At 46.1% G+C, this 26,780-nt stretch overlaps 5 protein-coding genes across 7 annotated transcripts in view; 2 read left to right on the plus strand and 3 right to left on the minus strand.

Moving 5' to 3' along the window:
- Positions 1–5,774, plus strand: part of tspan1 (tetraspanin 1) — a 6,844-nt gene extending 1,070 nt beyond the window's left edge. Inside the window, exons 3-8 of one of the 2 annotated variants that reach the window (XM_076159400.1) lie at positions 2,268–2,474; positions 3,044–3,118; positions 3,619–3,717; positions 3,998–4,141; positions 4,389–4,472; positions 5,296–5,774. In XM_076159400.1, the coding sequence (XP_076015515.1) occupies positions 2,268–2,474; positions 3,044–3,118; positions 3,619–3,717; positions 3,998–4,141; positions 4,389–4,472; positions 5,296–5,355 (669 nt within the window). In that variant the 3' untranslated portion in view covers positions 5,356–5,774. Of the gene's footprint in view, positions 1–2,267; positions 2,475–3,043; positions 3,119–3,618; positions 3,718–3,997; positions 4,142–4,388; positions 4,589–5,295 lie in introns of those variants that run through there. The other variant, XM_076159399.1, reaches the window with a different exon arrangement.
- pik3r3b (phosphoinositide-3-kinase, regulatory subunit 3b (gamma)) overlaps positions 1–26,780 on the minus strand; it is a 51,145-nt gene that overhangs the window by 22,739 nt on the left and 1,626 nt on the right. The window lies entirely within an intron of this gene.
- Positions 6,984–15,809, minus strand: pomgnt1 (protein O-linked mannose N-acetylglucosaminyltransferase 1 (beta 1,2-)). The gene is made up of 22 exons (XM_076159395.1): positions 15,721–15,809; positions 14,747–14,961; positions 14,513–14,615; positions 14,203–14,318; positions 13,634–13,699; positions 13,170–13,283; positions 12,790–12,907; positions 12,602–12,700; positions 12,154–12,281; positions 11,657–11,727; positions 11,086–11,161; positions 10,897–10,980; positions 10,713–10,754; positions 10,202–10,260; positions 9,350–9,422; positions 8,873–9,001; positions 8,660–8,785; positions 8,485–8,549; positions 8,245–8,289; positions 8,032–8,167; positions 7,780–7,889; positions 6,984–7,548 (listed from the first exon to the last, which is right to left on the minus strand). Exons 2-22 carry the CDS (start codon positions 14,864–14,866, stop codon positions 7,467–7,469), a joined length of 1,962 nt encoding a protein of 653 aa, XP_076015510.1. The 5' UTR covers positions 14,867–14,961; positions 15,721–15,809; the 3' UTR covers positions 6,984–7,466.
- Positions 16,259–18,107, plus strand: LOC143007900 (interferon-induced protein with tetratricopeptide repeats 2-like). 2 transcript variants are annotated; one of them, XM_076159397.1, is made up of 3 exons: positions 16,259–16,358; positions 16,520–16,859; positions 16,938–18,107. In XM_076159397.1, exons 1-3 carry the CDS (start codon positions 16,354–16,356, stop codon positions 17,883–17,885), a joined length of 1,293 nt encoding a protein of 430 aa, XP_076015512.1. In that variant the 5' UTR covers positions 16,259–16,353; the 3' UTR covers positions 17,886–18,107. The 2 variants fall into 2 exon arrangements, with proteins under 2 accessions (XP_076015512.1, XP_076015511.1); XM_076159396.1 differs by having other exon boundaries at positions 16,520–18,107.
- prpf38a (pre-mRNA processing factor 38A) lies at positions 17,962–22,040 on the minus strand. Its single transcript, XM_076159398.1, has 10 exons — positions 21,836–22,040; positions 21,408–21,567; positions 21,084–21,205; positions 20,703–20,788; positions 20,500–20,610; positions 20,295–20,401; positions 20,183–20,209; positions 19,997–20,088; positions 19,611–19,659; positions 17,962–18,191 (listed from the first exon to the last, which is right to left on the minus strand). The coding sequence occupies exons 1-10, from the start codon at positions 21,963–21,965 to the stop codon at positions 18,146–18,148; spliced, it is 930 nt and encodes a 309-aa protein (XP_076015513.1). The 5' UTR covers positions 21,966–22,040; the 3' UTR covers positions 17,962–18,145.

Raw genomic sequence — 26,780 nt, forward strand, 5'->3', positions numbered from 1 at the left:
TTAGGGGTTAGGAGTTAGAGAGATTAGAGGATAGGGGTTAGGAATTAGTAGTTCGGAGCCAACCACCTGTACAGCAGCATAGGGACCAGCGGGGGGTAAGTGTGTTGTGATTGGACGGTGACATGGCTCCACTGGTTACCTGGCAGACGTTGACCTTTGACCCGATTGGAGAAAGAGAAGAGAGTGACTTGACCTTTCATGACCCCCAGCATCATCAGTCTTTATTCTATATTTAATAGAGCTCACACTTTGCTTCAACATGTTATTTCAAATGAGAAAACAAATGTAAATATCCTGGACAAAACCCTCAGAAATGATCAATAATTGTATTGCAGTGATATTTCCTTTAATGAGTATATCAGCTGTATTTGCTCTTCTGATCTCAGCTGCGTTCAGTCATTTAAATGCTGTTTGCTATCATTGGAATCACTACACTACAATTGTTGATCCTCATTCCTCAGAGGTATCGATACATTTGGACACTTCCATCAACCAGCCAAAGCAAAGTGAGCTGTAGAATAGGAAATAAAGAATCATGAAGTCTGATCAGTTACATCAGGTTCCACTCATCCAGAGGAAATGTGGGGGTTTTGTTTGAATTTTGGATAGTTATGTATGATATTATATACAATATATATATGTATGTAAATATGTGTGTGTGTGTGTGTGTACATATGTATATACATGTATATATGTTTGTGTGTAGCTCATACACATGCAGCAACAGCAGCTCACACACAGTCAGAAAAACTTTGTAGCTCCTTTAGTGACATGATGGTAAAGAACAGGTTGAACCACAGAGAGAAGATGCCCTGCAGTGAGAGTAACGGCGATATAGAGAGCAGGGGCTGATGGGAAACATGGGAAACAGGAGGAGAAGGAGAGAATGGAGATCAGGTGATTCTCAGGCTGGAACAGGAAACGGGTTTGACAGGTTTTTAAGTCAACACATTTCTCTGAATTTGTATAAAAGCCGCATTTGCTTTGATGTGACAGATTATTTAACACACAAAGCTTAATAATAGAGATTAAACACATATGACACTCAAACATGTACCAGTTACTCCTTAACCTGAAGAGAATAGATAAATATTATTTTATCTTATTATTATAAAACTGGTGCGTCTGTGACTTATTTTTCAATATTTTTTTTCAAATTTGATGAGCAAAGCAGATTGTTTTACGGCATAAACAAAGTCTGTCATGGCCGTCTTGATGTTTGAGTGTCTCAGCTTATTAAGTGTTTTTATTTTGAAATGGTACCAGGTGGATTTTAATCTCAGCCAGCTGTAAAGCGACGTGGTACTGGACCACAACCTGGGATTCTACTGGCACCAAGGAAGGACACGTGACAATAACACTAGAGGGTGCGGTTGAACATCTGTAACTAACAAAGAGAGGAGGTCAACATCAAGAGGTCATAAAAGTCAAATGTAGACAGAAATGCAGGTATTGGTTGCCATGGTGACTGCCATGGTTTGGCCTTGGCAGAGGTAGTAGGTTGAGATACCTGTGTCCTACTTGAAAGGAGCCGGAGGCCGGACTGGTCCTGCAGTGTGGGTTTGCGTGCAGATATGGAGGCCAGGCTGTTGTTTGGTGACCAGCCTGAGGCTCCTCCTCTCCTTACAATGGAAGCTGGATACAAAGACGTCACAGTGTCACTGTAGGAGAGCGTCCATGATTTCACATGGCCTCTCATTTCCAAAAGCTGTTAACCCCTGAAGAGATGAAGACTCCATCCCATTTGAAGGAGTGACAGATGATGACATCGCTGGTAGCGTTTCATGACTGAAGCTTCACCACAAAACACACACACCCTCACAGGCCTGGTTTCATGAGCCGCCACACTTATACACTGGGTGACCACTTTATTAGGTACCATCTTGTGAGGCTGAACATGTTTCTGTAATTAGTGGTGTTATGATAAGATGTTTCTACTGACATGAGAGTTCAGAGTTCATAGACCACATGAGCTCTGTGACACAAACAGTGGATTTCATGATGCCACCATGGAGTTTGTCCATGAGATGCAGTTTAGATTTGGTCTCTGGCTTCTGGTTCTGCTCTGTTCCGTCTTGGTCTCTTGAACTCTTCTTAAAATCATTTTCAAGCACTTTCTATTCAATAGTTGAATTGAAACAACACTGAAGTTAAATTCTATTCAACGTAATCTAATACGTCACTGCTCTGCTTTTTTCCAAACACTTCACGCTGTAATTTGTTTTTAACGTGTGGCGTTGCTCAGGTGTGTGTGTGTGTGTGTGCAGCTGGGCGGTCTGACCCTGCTGGCCATGGGGATCTGGGTGACCGTGGATGGGAGCTCCTTCCTGCAGCTCCTGGGGCCTTTCTCCAGCCAAGCCATGCAGTTTGTCCATGTTGGATTCTTCTGCATTGCCATCGGGGCCATACTGATCCTGCTGGGACTCCTGGGCTGGTGCGCCTCCTACAAGGACAACAAGTGTCTGCTGCTGCTGGTAGGCGTGTCCGGCAGGAAGTAGAAAACAAAAACATTTCCCAAACTGAATCATGCACAAAGGGCGGAGAACATTATGTCTCGTTTAGGACTCAAAACTAAAACGTTAAGACTTGCGACACTTGTGACTTGGTCCCTCTGCATTTCAGACATGAGTCCTGTGTAATTCAAATCAAAATTGCCATTTGTCCTTGTGATTGCCAAACCATAAGAATCTGTGATTGATTTAAATCTAAGGAGCTCCACATTAGGTAAAAGTTTAATGGGTTAATAAGGCTCCTCAGTGTCTCCAAACTGTAGCACGTTTCTCCTGAAGAGATCCTAGATCAATCGAACACAAATACCCAAAGATCAGTGACTCTGTGTTTACACTAACTGTTATGTTGTGCATTATTCTAAATCACAAATTAAGTCCATCAATTTGCCGCATAAAATGTGTCCTTCAAGTCACTAAGTGAAATGTACTCCCCATGATCCTGTGCTCTCATAAACACTGACTTCACTTTGTGGACTCATGTCCATGATGTCTGATGAAGTGATGAAGGTTTTGTGTGGTCTACCTCTCTGCAGTTCTTCTCCATCATCATGATCATCTTCATCGCTGAGGTGGCAGCCGCAGTCGTCGCTTTGTCCTACTCGGCGTTCGTACGTCCTCCTCCTTTCTTCATTCCTCTTTCCTTCCTCCTGCAGTGAACAGCTGTGTTATAAATATCTGAATGTACAAGGGTTGATTGATAAATCCCGAGCCTAGCATAGAACAGTAATTACAGTAATTTCCTTCTGGATAATAAACTTCCATCTTATCTTAGAAACCATGTAACACAGGTGTCATGTGTATTAGGCTGGTACTTCACTGGGCTCATGACTTGCTGAAGGATTCCAACCTGAAGATCTCTGGGTTGAGGAGATGGACCTGTTGGCTGCTAGCCATGATTGTGGCTTGGAGCTAGATTGACCCCCCGTGTTTTATCTGGAAGACATTTGGCCATATTTTCTCTTATTTTACCTTTGGTTTAGTCTTTATCCTGTTGGACAGATTGTGCGCAGTGGCTTACAGGTTAGGGTTAGGGTTAGGGTTTGTGTCCCAAACGGGCCTGAGACAGTAATGTTTTCTAAACAGTGTATAAACTCTGGTGTCCTTGCAGGCTGAGGGGATCCTGAGGGCCTGGGCCAGGCCGGCCTTACACAGCCAGTACGGCTCTGATCCAGTGGTCACCAAGATCTGGAACACCACCATGATGGAGGTACGGCACTGAGTCATGACAAACATGTTGAAATGACATACTTGATACCACATACATTAAGGTTGAGGTCAAACTGGATTAGAAAAAATTTATGCTACAAAAATCTACGAAATAATAACCTGAGAAAAAAGGTAATGAGCTCTCGAGAGGAAAATCAGCCAAGAAAATGTAAATTCAGTGAATTTACTGCAACACACGAGCTATTCGTGAAGTAAAGTAACAAATATCGATGAAACGTTCCATTTCCAGTTTTTCTTCTTGTCTGTTTTATTTCTTCCAGCTGAATTGTTGCGGCTTCACCAACTACACCGACTTCGTAGGCTCAGAGTACGAAAAGCAGAGCGGAGGACAGCTGCCGGCCAGCTGCTGCCACTCCAACAGCACCACCTGCAGCCAACAGGAGGCGCTGAAGGTCGACGCACCGGTCAGAACAAAGACATTTTCCATTTCTGATTTACTTTTGGAATTTTTCATACAATGCTACAATTTTTTTTTTGAATGTTTATTTCTTTATGAAATTGAGATAATGGAAGAGAAGAATAGAAACTCTAAAAAGATCTTTTTAAAAAGATGAAAAGAAAACCAACAAACTAAATTGTATGCAACATTGGGTGCTTGTGGCTGATCACTTTATGGATTGAGTATTGATCTGATCATTTTTTGGTCCACAGGGCTGCTTCCGAAACATTCTGATGGTCCTGAAAGAACACGCGACTGTGGTGGGGGGCGTCGCCGCAGGGATCGGACTCTTAGAGGTGAAACAGGGACCGAACCCTAACTGGAGACTTCACAGTCTGCGTATGAGCTCATGTTTGGTTACGCAGTCAAACCATGAGAAAATTAAATAATCACATTCAATAACTTACAGTTGCTTTTATCCAAGGCGACGTACATATGAAGTTTAAATACAACACAAGCAAAGATCAGGAGAGAACAAGAGCAGGAGACATGAAGCTGAGATGGAGAGGAACAACAGGACATTGGAGGCGGAGCCTGTAGGTGGTACAGAGTGAGAGAGACGTTAGCTGTGAGGGTTTTGGTCTGTCTCTTAAAGACACAGAGGGATTTTGGTGACCTCAGGACCACAGAGCAGAAGAGTCTGGATGGAGGTCTAGGGCCCGGTGGAGGCACCAGAGCATCAGGGGACGTAAGCCTGAAATAAGTGCAGATAGGCGGCGGACATATTGGACGCTGCTTTGTAGGTGAACATCAAGGACCTGACCCCGATGTGGGCAGCGACTGGAGGGTCATGACCTGAGGAGAGACCAGGCCAGTGTGGGCGAGGAGGAGGGGATGAGGCCCAGAGGACAGGTTGGGGGACGGAATCCATTTAGAAGTGTTGGTATGTCCTGAATGACATGAGAGGTCCTGTTAGCTGAGGAGGTTCAGGCTCAGATACCTTCACCATCAGTGAAGAAGAGGCAAAGATCAAACCATGGAGCCACCAATCCAAAACCAGGAAGTTCAGGCTCCACCAAAAACAAAAACTATCAACAAGCTTAATCCAAGTTTACACAGAAACTGACTGCTGCCTCAGATCAGAGCTTTGTTCATTAAAGTTTGTTTTGTTTTTGTCAGATCTTTGCGATGTTCGTGTCCATGTACCTGTACTGCACCCTGAACGAGAAGATGAGCTAAGACCACAGAAGAAGAATGAAAAGAGACGAGCATGACACCATTCACCACATGCTTCGCCAATCAGCATGATTAGCCAATTAGCATGTTTAGCCAATCAATATGCTAAGCCAATTATCTTTATTAATCATGGAAATTTCCAGGTTTGGAATCAATTTTGTATTGAAATTTACAGATGTCCATTTTTCCTGATAATGATTTTCTGTACTTTCTCTAATCAATAAGGAGTTGCTTTAATTTCTAGTAGCACATGCAGTGTAAATATTTAATTTCACAATAAAAGATTCCGTAAATGTGATCCCCGTGGAATGTTCTCTTTAACAAGGTTATTGAGTTTTCAATTTAAGATTTTTGGCAGAAGGCCTCAAATGATGCAGGTGTCCATTAAAGGTACTTATTAGTTATTGGAACAGATAGCGCCACCATGAGGCAGTGAGCAGTATTGGCTGCCCGATAGAGAAGATGATATGACTCCTTACCTTCAGTCTTCCTGTGATTGGACACAAGCTTAATGCTTCACACTGGAGAGGATGAGATAGTGATGAAGATGAACTCAGAACCAGAAGACTTTGACCTCTGATGAGGTCGTCAAAGGTCACAGGAAGCCTTCAGTCCACTTACCACACAAACAAAACCAGCCCAGAGAATTTCCATGTATTTTCCTTAACAGGTTTGTGACCTGAAGCTTCAAACCTGAAACCATGAGACCAAAGAGGACAAACCTGAAGGTCAAAGTGAACAGGAAGATACCAGCAATAGACAAACTCACATATGAACAACACAGACACAGAGGGAGAGGGAGAGACAGAACAAAGAGACAGCAGAGAGAGAGACAGACAGACGAGAGAGACAGAGCAGAGATAGACGGAGAAAGCAGAAAGAGACGGAAGCAGAGAGCGACAGAGAGATTAGAGGCAGAGAGCGAGACAGCGACGCATTTTTAAACAAATGTCTTCCAGTGTGCAATGTTTGTAAGAAAAGTTTTTTTAATTCATTTTCAGGTCAAATTCAAACTGCATTAAAAACAGAACTTCCTCCTCCTCCAGTATTTTCATCGTATCAACATCGTCTCACCTTAAAGACAATTCAAGTAGGACACACACACACACACACACACACACACACACACACACACACACACACACACACACACACACACACACACACACACACACACACACACACACACACACACACACACACACACACACACACACACACACACACACACACACACACACACACACACACACACACACACACACACACACACACACACACACCTGTAGGTCTTTGATGGACCCTTATGGATCCTGCCATCCATAATAAAAGCTACATATATATTTGCTCATAGAACTGTGTTATAATGATGAGGTCATTATCAAGTTAAAGGTCATCAGAGAACACTGCGAGTCAGAGGTCAACATGTTAGTATGTAACTAAGCTCCTCTCTTCATGTAGAGGAGCTTTAGAGGCTCTAACACGTGATCATGGATCCATAAGGGTCCATTAGAGACCTACAGACCTGAAGAGGAGAAGAAGAACATCTACACACTGACAGAGGAACACACAGAGGGCAGAGGTGAAGGAGAAGAAGATGATGAAGATGACGGTTTGTAAAATTGTATCACTTTCAAAGACAAAGTCAGGTTCTCTTTAAATCCTCAGTCTGAGCACAAAAAAACAAAACAACTTTCAACTCAAAGTCCAACATTGAAAAATGTCTTTAAAAATTTCATCCAAAAATATAATATGTATTTACATTATTTCATCATCTGTAAAAATGTTGAGTGTTCTTAATAAAAGTGGTTTAAAGAACAGGTGTGAAATAAATAAGCCATAAGTTAAAACGTTCATACGTGTGCATGTTTAGAAACAAAAACAAGAAATAAGTCAGTTTACAAAAAACATCAAATGGATCACAGATGGTCGTCATGGATACCTATGGTCGTCATGGATCACCGTTCTTCTCTTAGCTGCTGATGGAATTTATTTCATCCTTTCACACTAAAGAAAACACCAAAAAGCAAAACCTTCCAGGTGACAGTGAACGCCACACTGGAGATGATCCAGACTCCACTTTCCACCAGCCTCTGGGAGTTGTGAGCTCAACTTTACATAGGGTCGAGCGGCGCTCCTTCCTCTTTGGGCGGAGCCTCTAATTGGATGGGAGTGACACTCACTGGCTTCTTCACACTGGATAGATCAGAGAGAGATAGGGGGGGTGAGAGAGAGACAGAGAGAGAGAGAGAGAGAGAGAGGCAGAGCGAGAGACACAGAGAGAGAGAGAGAGAGAGAGAGAGAGAGGCAGAGCCAGAGACACAGAGAGAGAGAGAGAGACCATTTTCTTCAGCGTGGTATGATGGCAAATGACATTTCCGACATCACAATTTAACAGCACACAGCGTGTGTGTGTGTGTGACGTACGAATACGGGGAGATGGGCACTGCCACCACCAGAACATGGTTCCTCTTCCTGAAGAGCCTCCAAAGGCCTCTGTGGTTCCCTCGCACATCTAAGTCCCAAACATGGAGGCACTGAGGGAGACACACACACACACCCACTCAAATTGCTAAATGTATCTAGTAAAACATTACAGACTAAAAGGTCAGAGAGAGAGCGTGTGTGTGTGTGTGTGTGTGTGTGTGTGTGTGTGTGTGTGTGTGTGTGTGTGTGCACCTTGGCTAGTTCGGTCCAGGTCACCGTGTCCATCTCTGTCTCCATCTTAATGAACATGACGAAGGTTTTCCCCTCCGAGTCTGGAAGAAACGAGTCCTCACATGGGTTCTTACTGTGATCCAAAACCTCTGCCTCCCTGTGGATCACACACACGATAACACACATCATTGGAAGAACATGTTACGTTTTTTCATGAAGAGTCACTGCACTCACGTCAGCAGGTTCTGGATCTCCACTTCATACGCTTCCTTCTTCAGGCTGTGAGGAGCAACACATGGTCAGGTACCAAGGAGACACACACACACACACACACACACACACACACACACACACACACACACACACACACACACACACACACACACACACACACACACACACACACACACACACACACACACACACACACACACACACACACACACACACACACACACACACACACACACACACCTCTCCACGCTCTTCAGCTGGACGTTTGGCACCGTGTTGAACTTGTGCTTCTTGAAATAAACTTCCTGTGGAAGGAGAAGGAGACGACGTCATTACCTCATCCCCGTGGGAACAAGACGATGTGGCTGAGTCACATGGTTCACCCACAAGCTGGCTGTGTGTTTGTTTATCTTACGTGAAAGTATCCGTTCATATTCAGCCCGATGATGCCAAAGTGGTACGAGCGCGACACGTCAGGAATGATGCATTCACGGCCCTTCCTCTGCTCGGGCATCCGCATCCACATGTCCCAGTCCCACAACTACACACACACGCACACACACACCAGTCCGTAACACACCAACAACAAGGTTCAATTATTTTGCAAGATTTAATGTACAGCTGAAACCTTCTCAGGTGTCGGCCATTTTGGCTCCAGTTCGTCCTTGTACAGAGACTTTTTGAGGACCCAGCCCAGGCCTGGCATGCTCTCCACTCTGTACAAGAGAGCTGGATCCTCCGCCGTGTGCTCATAGCCCTGTGATACAACACACAACATGGGGGCTGACTGATGACAGAGAGAGAGACACAAAGAGAGAGAGACAGAGACAGAGAGAAACAGAGAGAAATAGAGACAGAGAGAGAGAGAGAGACAGAGAGAGAGCGAGGGAGAGAGAGAGAGAGACAGACAGAGAAAGAGAGACAGAGAGAGACAGAGAGAGACAGAGAGGAGAGAGGGAGAGAGAGACACAGAGAGACAAAGACAGACAGAGGGAGATAGAGAGAGGGAGAGAGACACAAAGAGACAGAGAGACAGAGAGAGAGAGACAGAGAGAGAGAGACACAGAGAGAGCGACAGAGAGAAGAGGGGCATGATGGGACAGACCTGATCGTTCCAGGCAGAGATGCAGTACAGACTGTCGTCCTGGTCCAACAGGTGAACGGTCTGGCTGAGGAAACTGCAGAGTCACACTGTGGTTACTATGGTTACCCAAGTGCTACTAGGTGTGAATGTTTACACACTTCTGTAACAGCTGATCTATACAGAGACACACTTCATCCTCCAAAGGTCGTCTGAGCTTTAATTCTAGAAAAAAATGTAATCTAAAAGGAAAATCCAGAAATAAAACTCAAAATGCCACAGCAACAAAAGAAATGATTCCAAAGTACAGAGAGCTAAAGAGCTAATAGAGACCTGACAGACATTTAGGAGGTAAAACAGGATCTCATAGTGTTTGCATAGAAAGAAAAAGAGCAAGAAATAGAATCTTAAATACTTAAATACAACAAATAAAAGAATAAGTCATAATTGGAATACAAAAAAAAGAAGTGAATACATTCAGGAGGTGAGTGAGTTTCAAACCCACGATGGAAAACAGGAGTGTGGCGCCACAAACAGGAAGCTCAGAGTGCCACCTAGAGGTCAACAATGCATCCACCAACAACCAACCACCAAAAGACTTAACTAAACCCTCAGGATCAGACCTTCAGGATCAGCTGCTGAATGGAAATGGCTCTTATGACAGTAGGCTGCTGACCTCTGGTTACCTATTTGGGGTTCAGGGGGTCTTCGTTACATGTTTAGGGTTTAGGGGGTCTTCCTTACATGTTCAGGGTTTAGGGGGATCGTCATGTCTATCATGTTAAAGCTTGTGTGGGCCTGTGAAACTCTCGTAGACATTGGATGTGTTCCTGTACAGGTGAACCCGTGGATGTGGTGCCTGATCTCTGAGCCTACCTGAAGAAGTCAATGGAGACGTCCAGATCTTCTTCTAGCACAGTGGCAAAGTTTGCATCCTGATGGAAAGAAAACACATTAAAAAATCTTTAGAGACAAATGAGAGGAAGTGTGCTATCGTGTGTGTGTGTGTGTGTGTGTGTGTGTGTGTGTGTGTGTGTGTGTGTGTGTGTGTGTGTGTGTGTGTGTGTGTACCCTAACATATATACAGAGGAAGCCAAAAACTAGAAAAAACACCACAACACAATTTTCTGTGTGGACACACGGCCCAGTGGGTGAGTATGGAGATCTACTGTATGTATCTATACTGAATATGTCAGCTCTGACAAAGAATGATGGATGCCAATTATTTACATTGGTTTCAATTTATATCAGAGAAAATTGTGCCTGTTCTATTTGGAACGGTACGGCCCGCGTCTGTAAAAGGGTAGTGTGGAGTAACAACACGACGCTTGAGCTTCACTTCTCCACATAGAGCCTGCTGCCCCACCGACTTCTCTACAGTACTCACAGGGTGAAGGTTAAAGGTTGCAGTCAGACTCGCCTTGTAGTGCTGTGACAGACAGAATCAGGGTTAGCCAGAGTCCAAACACCCACAGGCCTGAAGACCAGAATCCTCTCCTTATGTTCAGACTCACAAACATGTTCAAGTATGTTTCAATGTAAAACAGTAAAACAAAGTGAGATAGTCTGACCTGTGACACTCTGGCATTTTTGATGCTGATTGGTGTGTGTTGAACTCCCTTCAGCCCAAACAGCTGCACCACGTCCATCGGCTCCTGTTACGATGATGAAGAGCAAACTTGAAGTGCCTTGTAGAAGCTGGATCATACTGACATGTGACGCTTCATCCTGGTGTAACTGGGCTGGACACATAAAGGTACCTCATAGTATCCATCGATGAAGACGGTGATCATCTGTGGGTTGACACCATGAGCAGAGAGGAGGGACCTCAGCATCCTGAGGACAGGGAGGAGGGATCAACGACCAAACAGACCAAAGCCCCTGATTAGAGCTCAGATAGTCAAACTGAAGAGGCTCTCCAAGGCCTCAGACGCTCAGAAGGTATTGGGTATGTTTCATAACTGGACTAGACTTGTGTTGTTTCTTCTTGAGTGCTTGAATGCAGTGAAGTCATATGGGCCACCAGGCAGTGCAGCATTAGCATTAGGCTAGCAGACTTTTAACAGCATGCAATTGTCTAGGAGAACGTACTGAGGATAAGTTGAATCACAGAATGTTAGTCTGATCATCTTGGCTATCTGACCTGGATGTGATGTGGGCCAGTGGCTAGCATAGCTGCTAGTTGCTAAGCGTTATATTAGCAGGAATGAAATGTCACAGCTTGGACACTTTTCACAATGTGGTGTGAGTTTTCATGTCACCATCTGCTGGTCGATCAGATGAAGCATCAGTGTGGGCAGTTCTGGGTCTTGGTCCTTCATGTTCACTCACCTGTAGAGATAATTGGGTCTGTTTCCGGCGATGACGGCCACAGGAACATTGAAGACGTTATTGTTGAGCAGCTGGAAGAAGAAACACAATTCAACACAGAGACACGATCTGAACTTAGTGTGACTGAGCTCAGGGACCTTCAGTCCCTCTGAAGATCAATTAACTAATAACATCTATGTTTTTACTTCATTTCTGCATTATCATGCAAATAAAGATGTTTCTTCATCTTTTTAATGTTGAATTCATGGATGATTATCTACATGCAGTGTTTGATTGTTTGATCGTTTGAATGTTGTAACAAAATCATTTACATGTGGGGATTAATAACTTTGATGTGACTCCTGGTTCTTTGTTCTACTCTATTTGTTAGTTTGGTCTTTTGCTGCTGAACAATCTTCCCTGTGAACGTCCAGATTTATCAACAATGGACTTTATGAGATGCTGAGCAGTCCTACAGGACAACAAGCGGGTTGGGGTTAGACAGGAAGCAGTCTTACTGGTTCTGGGTTGAACTCGATGGGGGCGGGGTCTTTACAGCTGCAGATGCTTCCGTATCCCTCCACTTTACTGCAGAAGACTTTCCTCCGTCTGTTCAGCTCCGTGTCGGCCCAGTGGCACTCCGCCTCTGCACCCAGCAGCAGCACAGCACTCATTCTAATCGCTTTGATCAATCTGCAGTCTGGTTGACAATAACTTTGTCTCATCAACCACGATAGCTAACATGCTAGTTAGGTCATGCTAACAGCCCAAGCAACTAGCTAAGAGCCCTACAACCTTCTCAAGAACTACTCCAGTCTCTATAATGACCCTTGAACCTTCAAGGACCCGAGCCTCTACAGGACATCCTAAGTGAGGCTTTGATGTCATCAGGGTCCACAATAATCTGAATGACTAAGAAAATAAAATCTCTCTAAAAAACTGAGCTACAGAATGTTTGTGTCCCACCTTCAGAGGCTGTCAGCTGGACATCAGTCTTCAGTAGGACCGGGTCTCCCCATGTGGACAGAGCAGGAGACTTGGAGTGTTTCTCTCCATAAACTTGACCTGGACACGTTAGACAGAAACATCAAGTCGGGGGGGGCGGGGGGCTAACAATGAGTAAGAAGCCGTCCGGTCTGTACAGAGCCACTAACCTCCTTTCTTCACCACCAGAGTCCACATGTCCCTCCAGCTGAGCCCGAGTGAGACCTGACTGCCCAAACCCTTCAGCAAGTTCTTAGCAGCGTCCTTCAGGTGGAAGGTGCCCTCATCCTACAGGACACAAACACACACTCCTCAGTGACTCCTAGAACGTTCTGGAACTTCCAGAATGAAACCCTGAACCATAACCAGGAGCAACCACTCAAAACTGTCAGCAAGAACCCCGAAACCTCCTCAGTAACCTACACACTCTCACTGAAGAACACACACACACATCTTCATCACCCTGAACATCTAAACATCACCAACGACATCAGGACCTGTCTGACCCTTCATTATCATCATCATCATCATGTCTTCATTGGTGACTGACCTTAATGGTGAAGATGAGAACTCGTCCCCTGGTCACCATGTTGAGGAAGAGGATCATGGCTTCATCTTCATGAGGAGAGTAAGTGTCAAATATCCTCTTTGCCATCACGTGACCCTGAGAAACACCAAAACTGTCAATCAGTCATATATTATTGATCAATGCAAAGATGAACTATAGAAACAAATATACAGATGATGACATCAGTGCCTTCACTCTGTCCTCCCTACATTTCCTCTTTCCTTCTGTCCTTTACTCTTGACCTGCATTGGAAACCTGCACATTGCTCACTGTGGGTGGGGCTAAAGGGGGGCGACCTCTGACCTGACCTCCCTGTCAGCTTCCATGTTGTTCTCAGGCACAGCAAGTGAACACACCATGCCAACACTCCACGACATCATGTTGTAATGATGAGTTGACTGATAAGTTTGAAGCCTATGGTATGAAGGGAAAGACGAGGTTCTTACGGTGGCCTGGTTGAGGACGATGACGTGAATGCCCCGGCCCTGCTCACGCATGTCATCCTCCAACACCTGAGGAGGAGGAGAGGAATTCATCTGACCTTCATGATGGGACACATGCGGCAACTATCCATTAAAGCAGTGTTTTTCAACCAAGGCACCTTTTTGTACATGAAAAATATCCTGAGGCACACCACCAACACTTTGAAATTTGCGCTGCGATAAAACGCAACACTGTTGTTGAGGGACGGTGCGATCTGCCGGTCTGTCTTGGACAGTTTTCGGATCACCAGATCGGCTCGCGGACTAATTAAGTGAAGTTGGATAATTTCCCACGGCACACCTGACGATCTCACACCGGTTGAAGAACACTGCATTAAAGGAACATTATTTTGTAGGAACTATGTTCTTCCACAAAGTCAGAGTGGAACACTTCATCTCTACATGTAGCCTAGCTTAGCACAAAGAAGGGACTTCAACAATAACATTAAAACCATAGGAAAGTTAAAAAAGGAGTCAAACTATTTTCTAACATAACTGAGCTCAAAGCAGATCTGGATCATATCTGGACTCACAGTGGTCCCATCCACTGCCACGTAGACCTTGGAGCGACTGGAGTAAACCTCGATGTCTAGAGCCTTCCGCCTTCCTGCCGGCCTACGTGGCGTCTCCATGTTGGGCATTGTGTCGTCTGAGGAGAAGATGAAGATGAAGGAAGATGAAGGAACATGTGAGGAGCTGGGACCTGAGGGAGGCCGGTCAGAGCCTCACGCTCTGTCATTATATTATCATTACTTCTATAGATATGCTTCATCTCTGCTCTGTCAGACTACAAACCAACTAACTAATTATGCTCTTATCTTTTTTACATTTAAAGGTTCTTACCATATTCTTGTGCTGCAGCGTCTTCGTTGGCGACTCTCCTGGTGTCCAGGATGAGTTTGATGTTGACAATAACAGTTATAAGCAGAAAGAGAACAGCAGCCGCCTGCAAGAGGAAAACACTTTGTAAAAGAGAATATCAATACAACTTCAAACTAGTTAGGAGAATAATTCTGTGGTCATCAGGTGACACCGACGGTTCGGTATCTGGAGCCGACGGGCTGTTGGGCTTGTGACCTGGCAGAGGCGGCGGACGGTCCTCTTGTTGCTTAGGCGGTACTTCCAGCTCAGGTAGAAGCTCCGCTGCTGCCGCGGGATGAAAGGCTTGGCTCTGGGGTTGGGGGTCCAGGTGTCCATCCCTGGCCTGGACCGGAGAGCCTCAGTGCGTCCTCCCCGACCTTCAGCGGGACTCTCGCAGTTCCGCGCAATCTCACATGGCAACGCAAAAAGTGCTTTAAGTAGACATAAAAGTTAAACAAAAGAGCATAAGATCATTTTAAAGTCACAGGCAGGTGAAATGTCTGAAACAGCTGCATGTGGCCCGACAGATTGAGGACCTGAAGCTCAGACCCAAACCAGAATATGGAGCAGAACCGGACAAACATCAGGACCTGGATACTCTAGTTTCACACTGGCAACTGCTCCTCTCACATGAGTTCATATATTAAACAAATGTTAGCGTTAGATTCTGCCAGAGGCTAATATTCCTCTGCTGCCCCCTGTAGGTCACAAACAAAACTTACGCTCAACAGAACACAGAAAACACACACACACAGATCCAGAGGACAAATGTCGCCGTTTCACAGGGCAGCCAAACTTCCCAAATACAAAAAAAAAAAAAATGTTGCAGAATCAGTAAATGCTATATTGTTGTGAGAGTAAAGCTTCAGTAATTTGAGAAAATAAATGTTATAAAAAGTCTACCAACATTTCTAAACGTTTTGCGAACGAAGTCGTAATACTAATGTTTCGAGTTTGCGTCTAAATTGGAAATGTCAGACTAATAAAGTGGAAATGCGGCGCGCAGGTGCAGCGCTCATTTTCCATCTGCTGCAACAAACACGGCAGGAGGAGCGCTAGCTGATAGCTTTAGCTTTATCTCAGCAGGGCTGTTGGCTTTATACACCAAGTCACAAATAACAAACCACGACAGAAACACTTCGATCTGCAGACATCGTTCCTCACACACGTGTCGGTAAACGGATTATTACCGATTGTTGGTTGGTGCACCAGAGCAGAACATTCCAGCAAAACCGTTAGCGGCGCAGTAGCGACGCCATGCTAAAAGCAGATTAAGGCGCTTGAAAATGACGTCACTAGAATTTAACGCTTTTCCCCACCCACAGTCCGACAAGAAAGCGGGGGAAGCGGAACACTGACCCGCTGTTTATTTACATATAAACATATAGAAGCACATAGAAGCACATAGGAGCACGTAAATACAAATATGAGCACCTATAAACACATATGAGCACACAAACACATAAAAACAAATATGAGCATTATTTACTGGAGCATCTGTACATTTCTACAGGAGAGTAACTGTAGGTCAGCTCACAGTCTTTCTCTTTGTGTTCAGGTTTAGCAAACATCTCACAAAGCAATGAGGTCATTTGTTTTCCTTCAACATATCAGATCACAGATCTTTTAATCTATAGATATACGTTAATATGGAGTGTTTGTGCTGACGTGGAGGTCAGAGTGCGACACTCTGACCTCCACGTCAGCTTGTTATGATTTTATGACTTTTATCAGGACTTTGTAGCTTTGGTGACTCAGGCTGAAGATGAACCTTTGGCTCCATAAAGCTCAAAGCCCTCAGTGAGGTCTAGGGAACACGCCTGATGAGGTCGGTGCCCAGTGATTCTTTATTCACTTCAAATGTAGCTGCTCTTTTCTTTCCTCCCCTAACATTTCTTCTTTGCTCTTCTCTTCTTCATTCCATGTTTTTCCTCCTCCATCTCTCCTTTTGTCCTTTGCTGTGTTGTCTTGTGTTGTGTTGTGTGTCAGTCTGAAGGAAACACTAGAGGCGCTGCAGTGCCACTTCACATGGGAGTTGGAGTCCAGCAGGTCCAAGCTGTTGGTTCTGAGGGACCAGCTGGATGACGTGGGTCCACAGGAGGGGAACTGCTGGCTGGGTCACATTTTCAACCTGCAGGGCTTCGTCCACTTCCGGCTGGGCTCCGAGAAAGATGCTCGGCGGTGCCTCGGCAAGGCGGCTGAGGCCTTTCGTCAAATCAGGAACACGGTCTCAGATGAGGGGCCCTGGCTGGTGGTGAATTATGGGAACATGGCCTGGCTGCATTTCCTCCTGGGAGATACCAGACAAAGCCACGCTTATGTGTCACAGGTATGGGGGGGGGGGTGCAAACATCTGGCCTTTCCTAATGTCCTGAGATGTGTTCATGTTGCTGAATGTCTTCTTCAGGTGGAGTTCCTCCTGAGGGAACACCCGCCTCCAGAGGAGCTCCATGCAGAAGTCATGGCTGAGAAGGCCTGGACTCTGATGAACTTTGGCTTCAAGAGAAAGCCGTTGGCGGTTGATTACTTTCAGAGAGCGATCCGACTGCAGCCAGACATGGTGGAGTGGAACACGAGCCGCGTCTTAGCTTTAGACAGCACTTTGCAGATGGCTGACCCGGGGCAGGAAGATGATGTCACCAATCAAATGAGAGACGCCCTGGAAAAAGATCCAAACAATTTGTACCTCGCTGCTCTCTATCTTCACAAACGCGCTAAAAGAGGAGAACAGATAATGAAGGAAGCACGCAACCTCGCCAGACGAGTGCTGCAGAGATGCGCGAGCAGCTACAGCGGAATCAGACCCATGCTGAGGCTCTACAGAGAGTACCTGTCTACAGATGAAGCCATCGATCTGGCAAAAGCAGCTTTGGAGAGGAACCCAGACAGCCGCTACCTGAAGAGCAGCGCTGCAACCTGCTACAAGTGGAAGCTCTTCACGGAACAGGACTCTCGGCTTCGCCAGAGTCTGATCGACAGAGCGACCAGTCTGCTCAAGGAAGCCATACCTCTCTACTCAGACTCCTTAGCGATGGAGATGGACCTCGCAAGCATAAACGCGAAGTCCAGCCACCAGCAGGACCGCGCAGAAGCAGATCGGATCTACAGCAAACTGCTGGAGGCCGACCTGGACCCTAGGCAAGTGCAGAGGCTTTACAACGGCTACGCTAAATACTTACACTACTATCGACAAGACAGCCAGCAGTCCATCCAGTACCACATGAGGGCTGCAGGGATACTGGAACCTTCAAGACACCGGAGGAACAGCATCGCCATTCTGGAGCGGATCGTGCAGCAGAACAGGAACCACATGTGCGCCGAGCTCACAGCGTTTCTGGATCAACTGGAAGCGTGAGACATGAGTCTCATTGCAAATGTCTAAATCTGTTAAATGTCTTCATGTGATATTGAAACCCTTGTATCCATTTAAACAGTGAATAAAAAGTGACTTTATTCAGGCATGAGTGTCGTCTCTGCAGGTCTAAACGGACCTTTAGAGAGAAATAAAGTAAAACATCAGCACTCCACAAAAGGTGAAGTTGAAATTTAAAAAAAAAAAGAAATCACCAAACTTCCAGTTTAGAAATGAAAGGTGAGGTCAAGGGAAGATGGAGATCAGTCGTTTCCTCGTCGACTCTTCTTGTGACTTTTCTTTGAGCTCCTGCAACAGAAACCAAAGTCACCAAACTCACATGAAAACATAATGAGCTCATCAGACAAGTCTGTGATGACGTCATCTGTATGTTGACACATGACGGTTTAACTCTGCATCCTCCTCACCCATCATCATCATCACCATCACATTGACGTGCATTAAAACTATTTTTAAAAGAAATTAGTGTCAATAATCAAAAATGCAAGCATAAAATGAATACAAATCACAGCACGAGTAAAAGATTCATCACAGAAACACCGAAGGGTTCGCTGTGACAGGAAGTAACGTCCAGGTGTCAGTTTGTGTTTATACCAGAAGATTCCTCCTACATCACAAACACGCTTCCACTTCCATGTTTCTCTGATGGAGTCAGGAGGAGCCTGACATGTTCCTCTATGACAGGGGTGTCAAACTCAAATACACAGTGGGCAAAAATAAAAAACTGGGACTAAGTCGTGGGCCAGACTCCATATTTCTGTGCATGTTTTCCCTTCTCTCCAGATATATAATGATCAACTTTTTCACGTGGAAACATACTTAAGTTTAGCTTAAAGTCTGGAACCAGCACAGCTTAATATCATAAATAGGCTCTTATTTTATCTTAATGCCCTTTATTGCTTTTAACGTGAATTTCTGTGTTGTGTGACGAATAAAGGATTATCTTATCTTAAACACATGAGAAATGCATTTTCAAATAAGAGATATATCAGTGGCATTCCTTTATTTTTATTCAAATAAATGAAAGAAAATACTTTTGCCTCTCTATCTGAAACCTTTGAAGTTCATTTTCAATGGGAACCTTTTTTTCACAGAACAACAAAACAACCAAAATACAATAACTTCCTTCAATGAAAATCCAACAATTCAACTCTTCACAGTCCATGTTGCCTTGGAGAAGTGAGACTAAAGTGCATAAAGAAAGGCTCAGTCTGCTTCGCTCTGATGCACACACATCTGTGCTGACGAACACAGAGAGCATCTGAGCAGCTCGGGGACGGAGCTGGGGAATCGTGTCGGGGATGAAACGAGGAAACAAGAGTCATACTTTGACTTTGAGCGTGTCACTACACTGGAGTTCAATCAGCTCCAGTTGGAGGTTGTTTGGTGCGCGAAAAAGCTCTCACCGCAGCGTACGTGTCTGTGATGACACGGCCCCGCCCCTGAAGCTGCAGGTTGAGCACTTCAAGATGGCTTATGATGTCACACAGAATGCACTCGCGGAGCATTCTGGGATGTGTATTAGCGGTGCATGCGCTACTTACCGGCTCTAATAGACATTTGATTATCTCGCAGCCAAATAAAATTACATTGCGGGCCAGATTTGGCCCACAGGCCTGAGTTTGACACCCCTGCACTATGGAGTTAGGAGGAGCCTGACATGTTCCACTTCAACCATTCTTTGCTGTTTAGTGTTTGACCTCTCACCTCTCTGGAGACTTTGAGTGGCTGCGATGTCTGTGACTTCTGTGATGACCTGAGGAACAGGAAGTACCATCAGAACACAGGAACATGGACCAATGCATTCAGTTTGTTCTCCTCAGGTGTTTTAGCTTTGGAGACTAAAAGGAGATTTTGATGTCAGCGTCTTTCTGCAGATCAAACCTGTCTGTTAGCTTCTTTACATGGTGAACTCTGACCCTCCCTGCTGATGACCCAGGAGCTTCAGGCTCGTTAGGATAGGCTCATCACTTATCAATCGTCAAGCTGTTAAGATCCCCCTCTCAATATTTGCCTGTGCTTTGATCATCTGAACTGTTACAAGCTTTTCTTTGCCTTGGTTTATTTACCCAGACTCCTCTGCTGCGACCTACCAGGGGACTTGGAGCGGTGGCGTCGGTCTCTGGACCTGCTGCGGTGCCGGCGGGGACTCTTGCTGCGATGGCGGTCTCTCCGGGGTGACGGGCTGATGAACGAACGCACAACAGAGAACCGATGAGAAACAGAGATGAAAGAGGCGTGTTTGTAACACAGCAGCTAAGGAAGAGGCGGCGTCGTACCTTCGTCTCTTGGGTGAGCGACTCCTCCTGAAACAGATCAGCACACACTGTTCACAACAACATCACACACACACACACACACACGTTCAACACGTTACTGTGGCAGACAAACCGTCTGGGCGAGCGGCTCCGTCTGTAACGTGGAGACGGGGAGCGACGAGGCCTGTCGTTGTCACGGTAACCACGTCTGTGGGGTTCGGGAGTCTGGAGCCTCTCCGGCTTTAGACAAAGAAAGAAAACAGTGTTAAGGGTGAAAGATGAACACACACACACACACACACACACACACACACACACACACACAGAAAGACAGTCACCTTCTCTTCCTCCTCATCTTCCTCTTCACTGCTCTCCACTTCATCCAGATCTTCCTCCAGAGCGCTGATACGAGGGTCTAACATCTCTGCTTCCTCTAGAACCTGCCTCTTCTGGAACACGCACACACACACACACCCACGTCAGAGGCACAGCATGGAGCCGTGAGTGTGTGTGTGTGTGTGTGTGTGTGTGTGTGCCGTACCTGCAGCCTGGGCAGGATGATGTCACACATCCTCTCAGCATGAAGCAGCTCGTCAATGAACTCATCCACATGCATCAACTCAAACTCTGGAACAGAGAGGCACAAACAATGAGTGAGGAGGAAGAGGAGGGGACAGAGAGTGAGGAGGAAGAGGAGAGGGAGGAAGAGGAGAGAGAGGGTGAAGAGGGGGGGGAAGAGGAGAGGGAGGAGAGAAGATGAAGAGAGGCAGGAGGATGAAGAGGAGAGAGGATGAAGAGGGGGAGGAGGAAGAGGAGAGGGAGGAGGAGGAAGAGAGAGGATGAAGAGGAGAAGCAGGAGGATGAAGAGGAGAGGTAGGATGTTATTGTAGAGATGTCTGATATTGATTATTGATCAGCTGACCTCCGTTCCTGTTCTGGGTCTTGATCTTCCTGTAGTCGTTGTAAAGAGGCTCCAGGTATTTGTAACAATCCACTGCTGTGCCTGTGAGCCTCATGTACATGGCTCCTAGGAGACGCACATACCTGCACACACACACACACACACAGAGGATATGACAACTGACACAAAGTGACATCTCTCTCTCTCTTACACACACACACACACACTCTGTCTGTATCTCACACTCTCTCTCTCTCTGTCTCTCTCAGACACACTCACACCCTGTCTGTCTGTCTGTCTGTCTGTCTGTCTCTCTCTCTCACTCTCTCAGACACACTCACTCACTTGAAGTCCTCGTTCTTGATGAACTCCACTATGATGTCTTTCTCAGGTTGAATCTGCAGCATCTTCAGCGTGAGGCAGAGGAAGGGCGTGGGCTTGATGTTTCCGCCATAGACTCCACCTACAAACTTCAGCTCCATGGCTTTATCAACAACCAGCTCAGCTGTGACACACACACACACACATACATACACAGATCAGCACGTTGAGCCGCGTTTGACCTTTGACCCCGAAGGTTCCGCTTTCTAGATCAATGCGTCCTTAAGAATTAAGTATTAAATATATTGTAGCGCAAAGGCTCATGGGAGGTTTGCCGCTCTTAAATGTTACATATGTTGACTGTAGTTTGTTGAAGCTGCTGCTTTCAGGCGACACTTGAACGCACCACAGTACTTACGGCTAAGGCTAACTTTAGCATCATGCTAGCTCACCGGTCAGGCCGAAACATTCCTCCTTCCAGTATTTGGACTCGTAGATTCGGGTCCGGATGATTTTCTCCACCAGGTACTGCGGGTTCGTCCCGTGGATGCTGTTCGCGTCTTTAACAGTTCTGTTCGCCATCACACCGGAACAGAAACGTTTGATTACAGCGACAAACGCGAGACGATGGAGCCGTTTTCATTCAGCGGAAACCACCATTTCTTTTCCGGTTAGATCTCTTCAGAATAAAAGCCAAAACTCTGACATACGTGCACAATACACGCAAAGCGCAAAGTTAGGAAAAAAAGTTTTGACATAAGATAAAATGATGACGGACGGACGGACAGACAGGCAGACAGACAGACAGACAGACACAGACAGACAGACAGACAGACAAACAGATAGATAGATAGATAGATGCAGTATACACGACACACAATTGCAATCCACACACACACGTCTAAAATGTGACAATACTTCCTACATACACGCACAGGAGGACGCCGCAGGCAGCGGTATCCAGTGCCCGGGCGACCGTGGAGCGGGTTGGGGTTCCGTGCCTTGCTCAAGGGCACCTCGGCAGTGTCACTTTGTTACAAACTGTCAACTGAACCGAGTCCCTACGGAACCGAGTCCCCACTGCCCACACCAGAACAGGAAGAAGGTTGAGTTGCATTCATACAAACAGAAGTAACAGTCCAAAGGGTTCTGATGGAAACTGTTTTGAAGACAGGCAGAAAAATCAAACACATGAAAGATCAAATCTTGTCATTTTGAACCTGACATTTATTAATAGTCATTAAGAACCAACTGATGAAACCCTGCACGTCTGCAGAGTGTTTGTTCGACTGTTTTTGTTGGAAATCACCGCGCAGCGTCCAGAGGCCTGAGCCCCGACCAGGCGGCGTCTGTGTGACAACGCTGTTCATCATCTTGTCTTTGTGTCTACAAAGACAAGATGGAACGGCCACACATGTCAAGTGTGTTTCACGCCAGAGGAGAAAAGTATCATGTTAGAGGCAAAGGAAGATATTTAAAACTCTAATGAGCACAAAGAGCATCAGCACTGCTGCACTGAATGCAGAGGGATGCTGGGAGAAAAGTGCAAATGGTGTAAATCAACATAGTGACCTCAGCAGGAGCCCCGACTTCTGACAGTATGGAACACTGTGTGTGTGTGTGTGTGTGTGTGTGTGATTCTATGTAAGGTGTAACTGAGACATCTGCATGATTCGTCTTCAGTGTCATGACTGTGATCAATACCTCAGACTAATCATTGATCTGATCATTATTGTTTGTTCGACCATAGGTACTGTCTGAACCCAGGACCTGTGCGTTGGAACAGATGAAGCTGATTAAGCGATGTCCAAGTATCCTGGCTCCGCCTCCAGGCCCCGCCCCCGGCTCCAGCTCATACAGGGAGACCCCCTAAAGATACGTCAAGGGGATCCTGCAGATACAGTGACTCCTCTATGTTTCTGCCCCATCGTGCCTCCATCCCAGGCTAGATGTGGCACATGGGTTACCATGGCGACACAGCTCAATCAGAGGTGAGAATGACAGAAACATCAGACTAACTCAGCCGCTCACATGTGGTGGTGGCTCTTCCCCGTCCTCACGTCTTCACGTCTCTTTGTCTCCATGCTGCGGGAGAAGGAAGTTATTTCTTCTTCTTGTTTTTTACTGCTTCGTCGCTGTTTCTTCTTGCTGTTTGCCTGCTGTCATTGGAGGTGGTGTCGCTCTGCTGGATTGCGATAGTATGACTGGCTTTATCCAGGACGGGTCCCTGCAGCTTGGATGTAAAAATTTTCATATTCTTTCTCATCTTTTCTCCAAAGTATGAAGTGGTGGCCTGTTTGGACGCAGCGGGCGAGGCCATCAGATTCTCGTTCAGCGCATCAGTCGCCATCGCCTGCAGCTCTGATATTCCGGCCTCCTTGGCTTGAGGGAACAGCTTGTCATAGAGCGACTTCAGGGTCTCGCCCAGCTCTCGTGGGGTCTGGACGGAGGCCACCCTGCAGAGCTCCTTCCTCCTCTTGCGCTGATCAGCCCTCTGAGCGTTCAGCATCAGCTTCATGTGCTCGTTGTTCGGCATGGCGTCTCGATACATGTTGCACTGCTCTTTGGCCGCCGTCAGCTCCAAGTCGTAATCGGCGACCTTTATCCGCAGCAGCTCGAGGATTCCCGACATTCTCGTGTCTTCGTCCCTTATCTGGCTGAACTTCATCCGGACCTCTGAGAGTTCCTGCTGCAGTTTCCCCAGCGTCTCCTTGAGAGCAGCGAGGTTGGTCGTCTCTCTCTCTCTCTCCAGCTCTTTTTCATGAATCGAGTCCAGAAGCTTCTCATGCATCGATTTCAGCTCAATGGTCTCTCGTCCTTCAGCCTCCAGCTTTTCAACCACCTTTTTCTGTGCACGAATCTTATTCTCCAGATGAAGTCGGTCTCGCTCCAGGCTGTTCAGCTCCCCCTTCACGTTCACCAGTTCTCTGCAGCGGTCGTCGTATTCCTCCTTCCATCGAGCCTCGATGGTGTCTAACAGCTTCTTATCATCTGCCATCACCTTTGCTTTCTTCTCCTCATAGTACTTCTTGGCTTTCTTGTTGTTCATCAGACGAGCTTCAGTTAGAACATGTAACTCGTGTTTGCGAGTTTCGTATTCAGCCTCCATTTCTCCATTTTTCCTATTCAAGTCTGTCACTTTGTTTTTGTGCTGTACAGTGCGAGATGTTCGTTCTGCCTGAACAGAATCTGTCACTGTAGTGAACTTGAGCTGGAGCTTTTCTATCTCACTGACCTGTTTCTCCAACCCGGCCATGATCTCCCGGTTGGGCTTGTCCAGCTCCTGCTTCCTGTACACCAAATCCCTGAGTTCCTGTTGCAGCCTTTGGTTTTCATCATCAAGGGGGTCGGGGGGCAACGTCTTGATGACCTTCTGAAGCCTGTCATCATAATCAACATACTCTGAATCTGATGCGTCTGAACCGTCAATGCCAGCGTTCTCTTTCCTATCCATTGATTTATCTGTGAGACCGCTGATCTGCTATAATAAATAAGGTGCATGAAGGACGCCATGACCTCATCAGCTGCAGTGACGCCGACACGGCAGTGCTGGAAAACATTTTCCATCATGACTCGGGACATCATTGTGCATTATATGCGTCGTGGCTATGACGTCACCATATCGCCATGCATCACTTGACATGGTCACAGGTTCTTCTCGCTCTCTGATTGGCTCACCAGACCTGAACATCAAACACCAGCTGATCACCAGCCCCAACCCTGACCCCTGACCCCAACGCTCCCTAGGATGTATTTGACATGACTGTTAGCTGGCAGGGATGGTCTTCATCTTCATCTTCACCTTCCCCTGGCCCGTATCACAGCATGGGTCTGTGAATTGCTTTTATAACTGTAGTACGGTGACCGGATATATTTTCAGTAATAAATAGATTAAAAAGAATAAAAACAAGATAAATGCACAGAATCTGCATTCAGGCACAAACACAGACGGACCTCTGGGTCCTCAGTACAGAAGTCAGAACATCAAATGGAGGAGATACGATGAAAGATATGAGCATCAAAAGCTGTCAGCCTTGTCTTGTCTAAGTCTTGTGAGAAGTACAGCGAGGTCGGTGCACCTGTTCACCCCCCCTCCCTTTGCCCCCCAGGTGATGCTGTTACCCTATGACATCATCGCTTTGCCAAGGGACGCAGGCCATTGGATGATGTCATGGATAGTCGCAAGACGAATGTTAAAATACACCCACAGACCTGCTGAGTGCTGATTCCAAAGATGAGCTACCAGATGTCAAAGGAAGGTCACAGTCGCGCAGAGCCACGCAAAGTCATCGACGTGAAGTACCTCAACAAGTTCTGTGAGCAGATCAAGGACAAGAAGAGAACATGTCACGCCAACATGGTGAGCAGGAACGCTGAGCAGCTGAGCAAACTGGACTTTGAAAGAGCAGAAGTCAAAAAGGCGGAGCAGCTGTGGGAGCAACTGAAACTCAAGCAGGAGACGCAGAACAACCAGAAGAAGGAACTGAGTGAAAACCTCAAGATGACCACAGAGACGCTGATGAGAGAGAATGAAGCCATGTTTGCAGAGTACAAAAGGTTTGAGGCAGAAATGGAAGAACGGAACCAACTGGTGGAGGACAACATGAGACAAGTCAGACAGGAAGTCTATACTCGAGCCAAAGCGCTGCTGAAGGAAGAAGCTGAACTGAAGCACAAATATGAGGAAGAAGAAGCCACGTTCAGGGCAAACTCCAACAAATCTCTGAGGGACTGTCAGGGGACGTGGGAGGAGAAGATCTGGGACATCCTGAATAAACTCAAAGAGTCTCATACCAAGGTCCACAAAGACAAAGTGGAGGTCATCTGTCTGCAGCAAAAGACGGCTGAGATTGAAGAAGTCATTGCACGTTTGAAGGAGAAGAGCGTAGAAGATGAACCCCTCAGAAATGAGAACAATGTGCTAAAGAAGAACCTGTCTGACTTACAGCTGGAGATAAGTGCAATGTACAAAAATGCCACCTCCTTGTCAGAGAAGCAGCATAAAATCAAAAAGGATGTAGCAGAAGAACGTAAACTGCTGAGAGAGAGAAAAGCCAAGAGGGAGCCCAGCACCAAAGTCAAAGAGAAGCTGGAGAAGAACATCAAATGCCAAGAGATGGAGCTCAGTCAGCTGAAAGCTCAGCTGAGTAACCTGAGAGAAAGATTGATGATCACGACCCAGGACCAACAGAGGTTCCTGCAGGAACTCGAACATTTAGGAGACGAAAAGTACAAGTTCAAGAAGGAACACATAGAATGTATCTCCTTCTGCGACAATCCAGACAAGCTGAATGACAGAGTGAAGATCTTCCACGACAACTATTGTAACTGTGGTCAAGCAGGAGAATCGAGTGGAATCAGCAAGAAGGAGGTCAACCTGGCAGTGATTGGCCAGAA

Source organism: Genypterus blacodes, unplaced genomic scaffold (genome assembly GCF_046128005.1).
Source record: "Genypterus blacodes isolate CSIRO-AG114 ecotype Tasmania unplaced genomic scaffold, CSIRO-AGI_Gbla_v1 ptg000096l_1, whole genome shotgun sequence".
In the NCBI taxonomy this organism is placed as follows: Eukaryota; Metazoa; Chordata; class Actinopteri; order Ophidiiformes; family Ophidiidae; genus Genypterus; species Genypterus blacodes.